Source organism: Pteropus vampyrus, unplaced genomic scaffold, assembly GCF_000151845.1.
Source record: "Pteropus vampyrus isolate Shadow unplaced genomic scaffold, Pvam_2.0 Scaffold27, whole genome shotgun sequence".
In the NCBI taxonomy this organism is placed as follows: Eukaryota; Metazoa; Chordata; class Mammalia; order Chiroptera; family Pteropodidae; genus Pteropus; species Pteropus vampyrus.
In genome coordinates, this window is record NW_011888808.1 from 10982159 (window position 1) to 10997320 (window position 15162).

The 15162-nt window shown below is 39.0% G+C and overlaps 1 protein-coding gene across 1 annotated transcript in view; it reads right to left on the reverse strand.

Moving 5' to 3' along the window:
* The window catches only part of ADAMTS12 (ADAM metallopeptidase with thrombospondin type 1 motif 12), a 272991-nt gene that overhangs the window by 95113 nt on the left and 162716 nt on the right, over nt 1–15162 (reverse strand). Inside the window, exons 8-11 of the mRNA XM_023528495.1 lie at nt 14215–14288; nt 13280–13458; nt 11681–11826; nt 8854–9023 (exon numbers count right to left, since the gene is read on the reverse strand). Coding sequence (XP_023384263.1) covers nt 8854–9023; nt 11681–11826; nt 13280–13458; nt 14215–14288 — 569 coding nt within the window. The remainder of the gene's footprint in view (nt 1–8853; nt 9024–11680; nt 11827–13279; nt 13459–14214; nt 14289–15162) is intronic.

Sequence of the window (15162 nt, forward strand, 5' to 3'; positions counted from 1 at the left end):
CTTGAAAATCCATATCCAAAAAGATATTTGCACACTGATGTTCATAGCAGCATTATTCACAGTGGCCAGGACATGGAAGCAACTGAAGTGTCCTATGATAGATAATTGGATAAAGAAGCTGTGGCACATATATACAAAGGAATATTACTCAGCCATAAGAAGAGATGAAATACTGCCATTTGCGACAACATGGATGGACCTGGACCTCGAGATAATCATGCTAAGTGAAATAAGCCAGACTGAAAAAGTTGAAAATCACATGATATCACTTATATGTGGGATATAAACCTAAAAGCAACAAATGAACAGGCTCATGGACAGGGACTATAGACAAGTGTCACCAGAGGGTAGGGGGTGGGGAGGAGGGAGGAGGTAGATGGGGTAAAGGGGATCAAATATATGGTAGCTGAAGGAAACTGGACTTTGGGTGATAATCACACAATAGAATATATAGATGTCAAGTTATAATGTACACCTGAAAATTATATAATTGTAGTAACCAATGTTACCCCAATAAACTTAATAAAAAAATATTAAAATAAAAAAATGATGAGATCTTTTAATCTGACATCAAACCGTGCTTGTAAAAATAAGGCATGGCACATCTGGCTTTGGCCTGGAAGTTAAGTAATATCAACCAGTGACATGGGATTTTGGGCAAGCATGACACTCGCCCATTATTTGCAGCAAAGTAAGTAGACCTCCAGGGGAGAGGGGGTCCTCTTCCACAGGACCAGCTCGCCAATAACACTATTACCACTATTGTAACCCCATCCCCAACAAATGGACTCCCTTAATTCTCAAGCCCAAGTCCTTGGACACAGATTTACAACTACAAAGAAACAAAAAATCTGCTTTTTTGGCCACAGCTGAAGTCAACTTGCTTAACACAGTGGTCCATCCCGTCATACTGGGTCCTGCATTAAACTCATTTTAAAGTTCAATTTTCTATTCCCTATGGGTGCTGGGTGACCTCTAGCACAGAACTATTCTAAAGATTTACTTAATAACATGCATAAGTACCTGTATAGGTACTTGGGAGTAATCGGAAAGATAGATAACTTTTAAAACATAAGTTGCCTTAAAGCTTTCAATAGGTAATATAGGTATATGATAAGAAGAATTCAAATATTAATTTTCTTTTGAATGTTATGTCTTGTTTTCTTTAGGTGAAAAACTTGAGACTGTCCTCTTTAGAAAGGTCCTTTGGGGATCTCTTCTGGATATTCTTATTAGGGGAAGGGCAGTGAGTTTCTTGGTGATGTGACCAGCTGAGGGCTCAGTGAGACCAGCTATGAAGCCATTCGCAGCGGACCTGCCTTAGTGTGGATGCGCACCAAATGCAAAGCCAGAACATACAGCTCTGGGTGTGGCTGCTTGAGGATGCAGTGATCTATGTAGTAAGTAAATAAAAGTGTAAAAAACTTATACAAATAAACTTAAAGCAGAAGCTTTAAACACTGAAATTCTGGATGAACTTGAGACAGAGGTCAAAAGCATGTGCTCAGAGCTTAAAGAAGAACGGTAAATAAAAAAAAAAAAAGCAAATAAAGAATACCAACTGATTTTATATAAGGTGCCATGGATAAGTTGTCTGAGAAAATGAACAATCAAAATGAGTTGGAGAGATCACTGGACAAAGTGCCAATGGAAAAGGGCCAGAAGCCTCTGGGGACAAGATGTAAATCTTCATTCCTGGCAGCGTGATAAGCTCTGTCTCTGCCTGAACTGTAACAAAAGTACTTAGAGGGAGCCACCTGGGAGCAATTTTGCTCCTAGAGATGAGAACATCCTTCCATGTGTGCTGAGCCCAGGGAATCATTTCATGAAACTCGGGGCGATATATCAAGAAGGATGGAGGCAGAGGAAACACTTTTAAATAAGGCTTTGATTTGAGCTTTAGAATTTGGATTTGGGGCTTTGTATTTGGACGCATAAAGCAAAAAAGAGAAAGCAGCCCTGACTAATTCTGGAGCTTTCCTAAAGAAATAATATGTTCCAACCTCCTGGGAAGGGCTGAAACTAGAGGTGCCTAGGGTGCAAATTTTGAGGGACTCACTCTCAGGGTTGTATAAATGAGTCCTCATAGCAAATAACCCCTCCTCCAATGGCCAGCATTGCACTGAATTCCAGAATGGTGAAGTTCCAATATTTGCCTTAGTTTCATTCTCTCTGGGCTTATGCTGTTCAACTCATTCCCTGAAGGATAAAACTACCCTGAGACATTTGCTATTCTTGATTATACAGTGAGTTTAAAGGAATTTTGATTGTTAAAACAATATATTATTCGAAATTATGTCCCAGATCTTGTTATGCTCTGCAGTGGTTATCTTATCTCATTTTAACAATCACAACCACCCTATAATGTTAGTTCTTTTATTATCCGATACGATTTCATAGATGAGAAAAACCTAGACATAGAGAGATTAAGTTTCCCAAGATCTCACCATATGACTGGCAGAGCTAAACCTGGTGGTTTAGCTTAGAGCCCTTTCTACTAGCTACGAGGTTAGTAGGTGAGAGCCATAACCTACAAGCACACAAACGAAAAGAAATGTCTTTGATGAGCTCTTTAAAGTAATCCCTCTTCACGTTATTAGGTGATGCATTTACTCATGGATCATAACTTGGTAGAACACCGACTGGACTTCATTTTAATATTGTCTCATGGGGCTTAAATATGGTGCGAATCACCAGCCTCTGGAACCATTTACCTCTACAGAGAGCAGATGTAAAAGTTTTAGTCTAATATTACCTTGAGGAAGTTACTTAACCTTTTTATGACTCAGTTTCTTCATTTGAAAAATGAGGAAAACACACCTGCCTAGCAGAGCAGTTGCGAGGATTAAAACAGAGACTGTATATCAATCACTCGGCACAGTGCTTGGTATACGGTAAGTGCTCGACAAGTGACAATCCTTATGTTGCTGTTTTCACCTTCTGACCATGAACTTGATGAATTATAAAGGTCTTTGCAGCTGCCCCAACATGCTATGCTTCTATCATTCCAATCTTCTCTCATAGCCCTAAAGACATGTATTGTATTCTCTCTTCACCCCAAAAATCTTTTCTGAAATATTCTTTTCTCCTTCAGATTATTCCATTATGCTAGTTCTGATCAATTTTGCACATAATTCATACTTTGTTTTACTATTTTCTAAACAACTGCTGTCTTGCCAGTGTAGTATAAAGAATTCTAGATCCCGCTAGGGCAGTAGGTGATTCCATGACTTTCCTAAACTATGACTGGACCTGGTCCAAAGATGTTCTGCTCCTACAATGACTAATGAGGTTCCATCAGTTCCAAGACTATGAATTTTACAAGCTCCTCAACTGAACTGCAGTGTCCTCAAGGGAACCTAAAGTCATCTGTGCCTTGATCAGCTACTACTGGCCAGAGAGTATAAAGGAAGAATCATAACACTGGTGAGGACTCAAAAACACACAGAGGTGGAAATAAACGCCTTGGTGGTTCTCCTTCACACAAGCTGTGGAGTTAGATCCACAGAGATTTAAATCCCGGCCCTGACTCTGACATCTTGGCGAAGGCCTCTCTGTCTCTGGTCCGCAAAGAGGGGGCTGTCAGAGGGCAACATGTTAAAATCTCCAATAAGGTGTCTGATATAGAGCGGTTGTTTAAATGTGGTAATTATTACCGTTAACCTTTCCTAATGGATTCTAAAGAACATTACACGTAGAAAAACTCACGTTTGCTAATTAACAGACATGACAGTGATAAATACTGTTAGAGAGAAACTTTGGGACAACTGACAAAGAGATAATTTCAACCTCGGAGATCAACTCAGCCAGTCATCACAATGGACACTGGCCTTAGTGATAGAAGACAAAGATGTTCATTCAAGCAATTTCACGTTTATCCAGAAAGAAATGGACAAATTAATTAAGTTGCATTTACATAATGGAAGGCTATATAGTCACTAAAAGGAATGAAGTAAGCCATGATGCCACAATCTTCTGCTCAGTGAGTCCAGAGAGTTGCAGAATCAGTAAAGAATGATTCCATTTGCATGCAAACAAAAACATGCTTGCAACAATAGTTGCTTCTGAGGAATAAGTTAAGCATGATAAGCTACTTTATTTCATTCCATTGGAAAACTGGAAAGGTTTCCTTTTCCCTATAATAATCATAACATGTCTCCATGAAGAGGCCCTAATTTCAAGATTTCTATCTTGCTCCTGCAGTACTGAACTAGTACATCCTTCAAGGTAAGGCAGGCTAACTGAAGCATACTATATTTAAGAAACAGGAATTTCTGTTGAGTATAAGAACAGTGTGGAGTCTTAGGAATGTCTAGCAAAACAAACCTTCATGGCAACAACAATAACACACACAAACCCACACCTCTATGATTCTCCCAGAGTTTGCACACCAATGACCTATATGTGTACCTAAGGCCGGAAAGAAGCCTGTACTTGAAAGTAGCCACTGTGAATTCAGGGCTATCCAACAACTTACAAGGCTGAACCTAAATCCTGCTTCTTTGTCTTCACCTCTGGCCTTTGTTTTCATGGTGCTTTGGGATGTCATTAGGTTGGCTTATGATGCAGGGCTCTGCAGAAGGAGGAAGGGGTAGCAATGGATGGTCTTAGTTCTCAATGGTCATCATGAGTATCAGAGAGTCACTGTTCCAGATAGCAACCTCATAAATTACATAATCTCCATCAGAATTGAGTATTTTCACTGTCTCAGATGTATTCATCTGCCCTGACACATCCTTTTGTCTGGGTCATGTGACTTTTTTTTCCCCTCTAGCTTTCAAGAGCTTTTAAATCCATTTATAACTCAGCTAAGTGAAAACTCTAAAATTAATTTACTGGGAAACTCTCACCCTCACACGGGCTGATTAATCCTCTCAAAGGAAGTTTAGGTAATGGAATTAACTTATTGAATCAAAGGTTGCATTTTCAATTTGCAGAAACAGGACAGCTCAACATTTTTGGATAATGATCTTAAGAAATGATCATTAGAAGTGAAAGACAAAACTTGCTAGTAAGGATAAAAATAATTCTTAGGTCAAGGAAAAGTTCTGATGCATTTCATAGTTTCTGAGTAAATTGCAATTTCGGTTTCACCATTAAAAAAAAAAATCCAGTTTCTAAAATCCATTTACAGGAGGGCTCCATGGGTATGAGTCCTGTGCAGTCGCCCAGCACCTCACACTTGTCTGAATGCTGTGTTGTTGCTGTCTTGAAATCCTTAGTAATTTTATATTTGAACTTGTGTTTTGTAAGTGAAATCCGATGGCACAGTGAAGCATGTACATGAACAGGAGAGATTTGTGATATGCGTGGCTGCCGTTCCTTGCCAGACTTTAAGAAATACTAAACCTTAAACGAAGGCATAACTTAAAATGTTTTATAATTATAACAAGAAATATTCAACTCAAAAAAGCAGCTCAGTTTAATGATTAGGCTCAGATCAGCTGGAGGGAAAAACAAAGCAAAACAAAACAAAAGCTAATGCAAAGTCCTGATCAAAAATCCCAACTGAAAATCGACAAAGTAATTACCAAGATTGTAACTCTGAATGGTCTAAGATGGTATTCTTTTACTTTCTGATACGGATGTATTATTGGAATTCCCAAATATATCAAAATATATATTAGTTAAACCTAAGAAGGCATTAAAATTAATAAATTCTACAGTAACCATGGAATGGTATAAAAACAAGAATAGAATTAATTTTTAAAAATGAATTAAACCCACATCATTGATGTATTAGACTAGGCTATATCTAGTAATGTTTACTATTTACTGTATATTTTTAATTTCTTTCTTTTGGTTAAGATGTTTAAGAATTGGGATGCTAAATTTGGAATTGCAACTTAAATTGTTAAAGAAATGAAATAATTTTGTCATAATACTTAACTGTTTAGAAAAAATTGGCTCTCAAAGGTAAGATAGATAGGTTGAATAAAGTGAGTACTCATCATCATAGGACAAAGAGTTGTTGTGGCTCTTCACCTACCCCCAGAGCTCCTTGGCCATGAAATGACGTTTTTAAAAATATGAACATCTTCTTAGGTAAATTCAAGGAAATGAGAGTAACCCAGTCTCTTTTGCTTTAGTAGTTTTAATATTTAGGCTGCAGAGTTAGACCTGGGTTAACTTGGCTCTATGGCCTGAGTTTGGCCACGTTACTTAAATTCTCTAAATCAATTAGCTTATCCATAAGAATTGGGTCAAAATTAAAAATTTTTTTTCATAGAATTTTCTTGTGGATATAAAATTAGGGAAATGTATTGTTAAGTGCTGAGTGAAGGGCTAAGCACAGAGCAAGTATGATAGAAGTTTAATATAAGCTGTTTTCATTATCAGTTAGGAATGAACAAAAAATTTTGAAATCAAGTTAATGGATAGCAGTTACAGATTCGTACGGGCTGCAGAATCTAATTTTTTTGTGTGTGTGTGGGGTTTTTGGTTGCAAGTATTGAAAAAATCTTCACTAATAGTTGTAAATGACAACAGCTTAGGACAACCCAAACTGCAATCTCAGGATAGTTCTCAATTAAATTGTGTTGAGGGGAAATTTTTATTCTATGGTCTACAGAAAATCAAGTTAATTTGACTGTGTAAATTAATGCACTGGTGGTATGTTAAAATCTGAAATATAATATTTTTGAGTATGAACACTGTTCTCTATTGCACTTCTATGAAATTTTTTTTTGAAAAATGAAATTAGAATTAAGCAATTTTGTAAGCCCTGAGATTCCATGGAATGGAGTTTGCAAACTTAAAGATTTGATGGAGTTTCTATGCTTATTCTAAATGTCTGAATCTATGATTCTTCTATTACTGGCTGCTTGGCAAATCTGCCAAAGGTCATATACCAGGACACTGAACACTCTCCATAGGGTGGGTAGGAAACTCTACTGTACATATATTTTATCCTTCGGTGACTTCTAAGGGAAATGCTGGGAGGGTATAAAGTGCTTGATGCCTGGCACAGAATAAGTGCTCCGTACATAGTTGTTGACCAAACAACCTTTTGTCACTACCAGGGATGCCTGTCAACTAGACAAATAGCAATTCTTTAGGACAGAGTTTGATGTGTGAAAGAAATAAGTGTTTTGGTCAAGATAGTAGCTACCTGGATTAGCAGGTAAGTCGCTATGCTCAAGTAATAGTACAGGAGCCTGTAAGAAAGCCAGTGGGATGGAGAATGAAGGCCTGCAGCCCAGGTAGGCAGTGAACTTAATTCCATAATATGGTTTATTCAGCCTCATATTAGTTCTAGATGCAAACCAATCACTCCAAAATCAGTGATATTTATGTCTAATTTTATAACTCTTATTTCTTTAGTACCTATTGCTATGCTAGACAAAAAAGTACACACTTGATAAATGCTCATAAAAAAATGAGTTAGTTACCCAAGCCATCAAACAAGTTGTTTAGCAAACAAGTCCACCCCTGTCATATTACTGTGCAGCTATGCTGCCTTAGTTCTGAAAGGGTGGTCCTTTCGGGTCCAAAGGACCATAGACCCAAATAGTTTCAACAAAATAGAGAATGTCCAGAAAACATGAAAGATAGTACCTTTTATCATTAGTGGGTTTTTTATTATTATTATTATTGTTTTTGTTTTGTTTTGTTTGATTCCACGTGAGACTACACATGCATTTTCTTATATTCGAAGGCCTGATTCAGGAAGCTAAATCGCACCAATAACCAAATGACTCGCTCTTTTAGAACATGAATGATGCTAAACAATGCGGGGCAAGGAACAGACGTTGCTCATGACAGCCAGTAGCTATCAGGGTATTTTGGAGACCCAAAATAGTGGGCAAAGCACTATAGGGTCTTTCTTTCAAAAGCAATTGACTATATCATTTTTATACCAGTTCAAATATGTAATTTTCATTCATTGGCTGACATCTAAGATTCCTCCTGTGTCCTATCACACTGGAATTTCAGGAACTTAAAATCGTTAAAAATTTTGTTATTTTTTACTTCCTTGCCTCAAATCTCTGTAGTTCAGGAAATTCCTTTCTATTTTAGTCCTCACTGGAAGAACAGCAGCCAGAGATACTTTGATGCTAATCTATAGCTAATGGTTAACGATTCTGCTTCATTTTCAGAAGAGAGGGTGTAAGTGTCCCTGATTCAAGGGCAGCCTTGCCAAGGCTGCTGTTCCATCCTCCAACTCAGTTATGTCCCCAATCCCTAATGTGCATCCTTAGATGCTTGCTTTTTACTTTTTATCCTTCTTAAACTGTCTTACACATACAAAATGTTGATTTCTGGCCCAGAGCTGGCTCTCATTATCTTTTGATGAAAGTCTTCCTACCATCCTTCGTTGTGCTGTTCCCCCACATGGAATGGCTGACTCTACTTTGAATGCCTTTCCTTTTCCGTCTTTCAGAAGAAAGAATCAAATCTTTCTTAAGAGCTAACTGCTTCCTTGGAAGCTGTCTTTGAAATTATTCCAAACCCACAGTGACTTTTTTTTTTCTAAATTTCTGCCCAAAATTGCAGTCAGTTCCACATTCTCATCGACTTGTACTTTCGTCAGTTACAAAAAAAAAAAAAAAATCCCTACATGCCCCCATTTATCACTTAGTTGTACCTCAGCTGTTGTGAAGCGAGCCGCCACGTTCAGTAAACTTCTCGTTTATCTCCCAGAGCTCTGCACAGACTTGGACAGACTTAGCCTTCAACATTTCCTAATCAACTTAACCAGATCAGCGTTTTCATCTTCTAAAATAGAAAATGCCTGATGGTCTAATTCCCTTTTCGTGGAACTTTGCAGGGCATCACAGACCCCTGACATATCCAGGCTTTTTGGTAAGGGCTGCGGCCCCAGATCTGGAATATACTGTTACGGTTTCTTACCTGGATTAAAAACTGGAAACCAGTGGTAGAATTCATTCTTGTAGGGAACAGTGTCGAACTCGCTGCACTGCATCTGCCGAAACGTTGGTGTGCCCGGGGGGCAGGCGTGGACGTTGCACAAGCGATAGCGCTTTCTTTCCCCTGTGCAGTACTTCCCGCCAAACTTTGGTCTATAAACGGCACACACAAGCTGTTCTTTTAGTGTCCTTAAAGGCCAGCGTCATCCTTTAAAAAGCCCTGGCATCTGGCCATGCTCATTTCTTGCTAAACCAGGTCCCTCTTGACCCTCAAAACTCACCTTTTAAATAAATCCGTTCAATTTCATACTTTTTTTTTTTTTTTTTATGTTGTTGACCATGAATCATCAGTCCCAGTGTATAGCTGCCTATTTGGAAACAGCCTGACCCCTTCCCATGGTCAATCAGTTGCCTGGTCATCAGCTGTATCTTTACATTTGTTTCCTCCTCTTCATTTCCATAATCACCAAACTAGTCCAACTCTTATTTCCATTCCTGTCTCCTCTCTGCCCATCCTTTTTCCTCATTCAGCCTATTGTGTGCACTATTATCTGGTGCACATAATTACCTTAATTTTTTTTTTAATTACCTTAATTATTTTCACTTCTTGTTTAAAAGATTTTAATGGCACCCAATGGCCACAGAATCAAGTCGAGCCTCCTGAGTTTGGCCTTCAAGGCCCTCACGATCCTGACTTAATTCAATTTAATGACTTCGCTTCCCACACTCCCCTTCATTTGCACACTGCCCCAGTGATGTGAGCTGACATTTACTATTTGTTTTTTGTGCCTCTGGATAAATTTCTCCTCTCTTAAGTCTCTAAATGTCTACATACTACCTATGCTCTAAGGACCAAATAAATGCTATCTGCATCATGAATTCTTCCTGGAATCCTGCCAGAAGTAATCTCTTTCTCCTCTTAAATGACACTTCATTATCCTGCTGTATGTACTTCCTGTATTTAGCACTCCCGAAGTTAATTTTTTGACCCAAAGTCATATTCATTGACTCCCTGAAGGAGGTATAAGGAATTGTCCTTGATATTTGAGGTTAGGCTGGTTTTCTACTCGTAATGACAGTGACAATTTATGACTTGGAGTCTCTCCAATTCACTTCCATCCAACAAACATCACTGAGGGTATTTTATGGGCCAGGCCCTGCTGGGTTCTTACTAGACAGCTGACCAACATCAAGGACACAGTCTCAAGGTCACTTGGTCATGCACGGACACGAATCTGTGACCTGAATCACAGAACTGAATATGTGCCTGCGTTTCCATTGGCATTGTTCTCAGTGAACTTAAGCAAACCAGCTACCAAGATCAGATATGGTCACTCACTTGAGGAGACTTTATGACAAAATCATGGCCTCTGAGATGAGAGTTAGAACCATTTCCCCCTGAAGATAAATTAGAGAATCATCCTTCAGTTCCTCAACACGGATGTCCTTTTTCTGATAACCACAGGTCACTGGCCATTCTCTCAAGAAGGGCACAGACTGGTAGTAGCTGATACATAGCACTGACAAGAGGCGGCAGAGCAGATTGCCTCTCTCTAAAATGGAAATCACTTTTCTGATCACATTGAAATAAACTATAAAATAGATTTTCTGTAAAAATAAAGTATAAGAAAGTCCTGGTTTTATATTTTTGAATTTGCAGATATCTTATATTTAAACAAAAGCAAATTTTATCAAAGGGTAGGATTTTAAAATAATTTTGTCCGAATTCCTCAGATGTACATTTATATGTATGATAAATGATAAGTAATAATAATGACTATAATAACTACCATTTACTGAAAATTTTTATAGTAGGTATTGTAGTAAACTCTTTACACATATTAACTTATTAACCCTTAGAAGAAATTTATTATATATGTAATGGATATGTGCATATACACACATGTACATATATATATAATAATATATTTATTAATAAAAAGATCTAAGATTTGGAACTGGGACACTGAGGGAATTGCAATCACATTTATCATTTGCCTTTTAAAAAATGTGCCTCTTACTCTTCAATGCAGACTATATAAAGCTGATTAAAGAAGTTTAATACATTTTCCACTTACAGGAGGCATCATATGTATACTTTTTAAAAATTATACTTGGGAACTAGTATACCAGCAAATAATGAAATTAAGAATGTAATATAAATTTGGAAAATGAGGGAATTTAAATTTAATTCATATATAATATCTCTATACAAATTTAAAATATAAAAAAATAAGCAGTTTGATTAAAAAATTGAAAGCCCCTTGTGTAATAACTACTATGGAATCTTTAAAAGGCTAAAATGGATCATTAAGGTTTACAAAATCTTTACCTAAAACATTAAAAATAACAATCCTCAAAAATGTGCCTAGCTATATTTTCTTAGTTACCTAAGGGAAGGAAAATATTTTTATAAATTGTACATTCATTATGATTGAAAGAAAGCTACAATCTTATCAGCAAAATTGAGTCTAACTAATCTCTCACTGATAGAGGGGAGTTATCTAGAAGGATTTAATTTTATAATCTCCTAGAGGCTTTCATTTTGAATGTACTTTTAAAAGAAATTTGCTTGTTTCTCCAAGCAATGGAGTCAGCTTACTTATCAAAGCTTCAGTAAGAATCCAGTGCCAAAAAGACAAAATGAGGCAAAACGAAACAGAACCATTTTTCCCCCATGTTCTATGACTCTTTGGGTTCCCTTTGGGAGCCCACTGAATTTCTCTCAGGAGGCTCGGGGTCACTGATGTCACACTAGCCAAGTCTCCCAGAGCTCATAGAAGGATGGAAACGTTTTTGGCTGGACTTACTCGGGGTTGTTGCAGAGCCTCTCTGCACTCTGGGCTCCGGCCCCACAGGTCCTGGAGCAGTGGGACCAGGGAGACCAGCGGCCCCAGCCTCCAGGAATGCTCTCTGGTTTCTTCCCCACCGTGATGCACTTGCCAGCCATACACCACTGGAAAGGGAGGAGCAGGAGATGTCAGGAAGGTTCCCATAGCAAGCTGAGCCAAGAACCCTAAAATTCAACCCCAATTCTCCCTGAGCGAGCAGGCTTCCTACAGTCACACATCACGTGGAGAAAAGAGCTCATAAAACTTCAAGAGCCTTGGGTTTCAGTCAGAGAATTTCAGGAATTGAAGAGAACTTTATGGTGCCTAGTTATAGCCAATGCAGAAGTGTCACTCAAAGTGTGATTGGCAGATTGCATGCCACAGTGTAAATCAACACATCGCTTTTTCTCACTGAGAAAGCCTTGCTATGAAAAGCATGTCAGCTTAGTATGCTCAGTAACATAGTCGTTTAGTAACGTAATTGATTTATATTATGTTTCTGGTGCAAGCCTCTAATCTTGTTGTAGAATATAACAAACATTTTGCAGACTGGCATTGTGATAACACTTCTTTATAGCTTCTATAGATATTTAATGTCAGCAAAAGGTAACTTTATCCTCCCAGAAAAAGTCCACTCATTGCCAAAGAACACTACTTGTTAAGAATTTTAAGTTCTTTCTAATATCGAGGAAAATTTCTGCTTTCCTGTAACTCTACCTATTGTTTCCAGTTCTGGCCTTTCAAATGACTCAAAAGAAAAATTCACACTCTCCCTTTTCAAAGCAACCGTTCAATAACTATCAGTTTAGGGGGATGAACGTACAAAAAGGAAAACAAAGGAAACTACATCTTGGTTGTCAGAAGTGGCCATGTTTCCCAGAGAACTTGGGCATGTTTTATTTGTTGTCTTCATTGCCCCAGTACTTCTGGTCACTGTGTATCTTGATCCAGTTCTATCATCTCAGTGATGGCTCAGGTCATACCCCGGCTGTATAAAGATTCCCACTAAATGCCTAAGACCTAGATCCACAACAAGCCCAATTGATTTTGTGCAGCAGTACACATTGCCCTCTTCTCAGGAAGTCTGGAGAACGTCTAACACCTCTGAGCTCTGGGGTGTCTGGCTTTCCTGCTTAGTATATAGCGGGCAGAAGTTCAAGAAACAGTCAGGTCAGATGATGAGAAAAAAGACTGTAGGTCTGTAAGTGGCCCCAAACTGTCATCTTTGGAAAGAAGGCCTTGGCTTGTTCTTCCCAATCTTTAAAATGGAGGGGAAAAAACTCTAAATGAAAGTTGATAAGCTCAACAGATATTATTGACCGCAAACTCCATAGAAATTCATCAGGGAAAGATGGAATGGGCATTTTGCAAGTGAAGTGTGGGATTGGGCCTCAGCCCTCTCTCCTCAGCTACTTGTTTCCAGCGAAGGCTCAAAAGATGTAGTGGGAGCGAATCCTTCCTCTGGCTGGACTGACTATGCGATCCCCATTCCCCCGGAAACACCTGCCCTCCTTCTCAGCTCTTCCCAAGATCTCACTCTATGCCCACTGCCCGTCCTCCCCCAGCCTGACGCATCACCTTCTTCTCGCCACATCGTGTTCCATCTGCAGCAGCATCCAGCTTTGATCGACAAAAGCCCTTCACCGAGCACCACAGTGTCTGGCAAACATTCTGGAAAACAAATGTGAGACTGCACTTCTTCGCATTTTCAAAACTTACACAAAAGCCATTTCTACAGTGATGGTAAAACATACACACTCACCCACATATCTACAATGATTACTGCCCACCACTCTTGTTTGCTCAGAACAGCAGCCTTCTGAGTGAACAAGAGTGATGGACAGTAATCATTCGAGAAGTCTCAGTTCAAATTTAATTTGGACTTTGCCATCATTCATAAACAGTGATCTGCAGACCATACTGGGCAATAAGAAAATGGGAGATAAAAGCCATTTCCTAAAAGTTGGGACTATAATTTCGATATGTGTGGCACAATATCGTTGCCCTTAGGTAGGGTGACTGGTGACATTAGCCATCATAAGTCAGACAGAGAAAGATAAATACCATATGATTTCGCTTATGTGCAGAATCTAAGGAATAAGAACAAACGCACTGAAAACAGACACACAAACGTAGAGGACAATCTGGTGATGGCCAGAGGGGAGGGGCATGGGGGGCTAGAAGAATGGAGTGAAGGGTTAAAAAAGTACAAATTAGTAGTTGATAGATGGTCACGGGGATGGGGAGCACGGCATGGGGAAGGCAGTCAGCAGCAATGTAATGGCTAGGTGGAGAGCCAGAGGGAAGACAGAGTAATCGTGGGGATTGTTTCATAGACTATATAAATGTCTAACCAATGTACTGTATACTTGAAACTGATAATAAAATCAAATAGAATGGTAAAAGAAAAAGGCCAATCCAAAAACTGGATAGAAGGCATCTAATTAGTTGCGCCTGCTCACCAAAGGATATGGAAACTATTCCATCTAGGAAACCTCCTCTTCTTTACTTACTATGCAAAGCAGCCAGCTTGTTTTCTCTGTCAGACTCTAAGAAAGGAGACCAATCAGGGGAAAACTGCAGTCTTCTAGCAACAGGTAGATCTTAGAGATATTTAGGAGGCAGAATTGGCATAATTTGGTAACCAGTTGGAAATGAGGGGTTAGGGATTTTTGCAACAACTTTATCGTCTCTGTTCAGCTTTGCTTGTTTTAAGTACTTATTTACTCCCTCCTCGAAGTTCTTTCTATATGGCTCTTTTTGTCTTTATCTCACTGTATTGAAATTTTCCCATTTGCCTCCTCCACCAGAGCACAAACTCCTCAAGGTCAGAGACTCTGTCTTATTAATTTTGGAGTGCTCATCTTTTTCCTCTTATTCAGTATGCAGCACAGAAACTGGCTTGTCCATGCCTATGTGTTAACAATGATACTTTAGCACTAAAAGGGCAAGAGTTCAGAGAATAGTCAAGATCCAGACGACACAGAAATGCCGCAAAAAGGAGCCGGGACTTTCTCCTGTGATCTCCGGTGGCGACTGTAAGAGCGCAGTAGAGCCATGCTAGACTAGTGTTTTTGAAATAACTTGAGAAACAGTGTGGGTGGGGAGAGATCAGGTATGAGGTAATTACAATAGCAAGGAGAGATGATGAGGGACCATCAGTGGGAATGAAAAGGACATGACAGAGCCACAAACTCTTCGGGAGTTTAAATGTCAGGCCCTGCCTTCTCATTCGGATGCTGAGAACAAAGGAGGAGAACGGACTGGGGATGAACCTTTGTCCTACCTTAGGATCTGGTGATGCTCTTCAACTGGATGAGAAATTCAGGAAAGGGGGCAATTTTAGGGGTTAAGTTTTGTGCTATGGAGTTTGTAGGTTTGAATCGCTGTGATTCTTGAAAATCACTATAGAATTTTTTTCACCACTATCCAGTGGCAGAGGATTGCTGGCTCCACAGAAC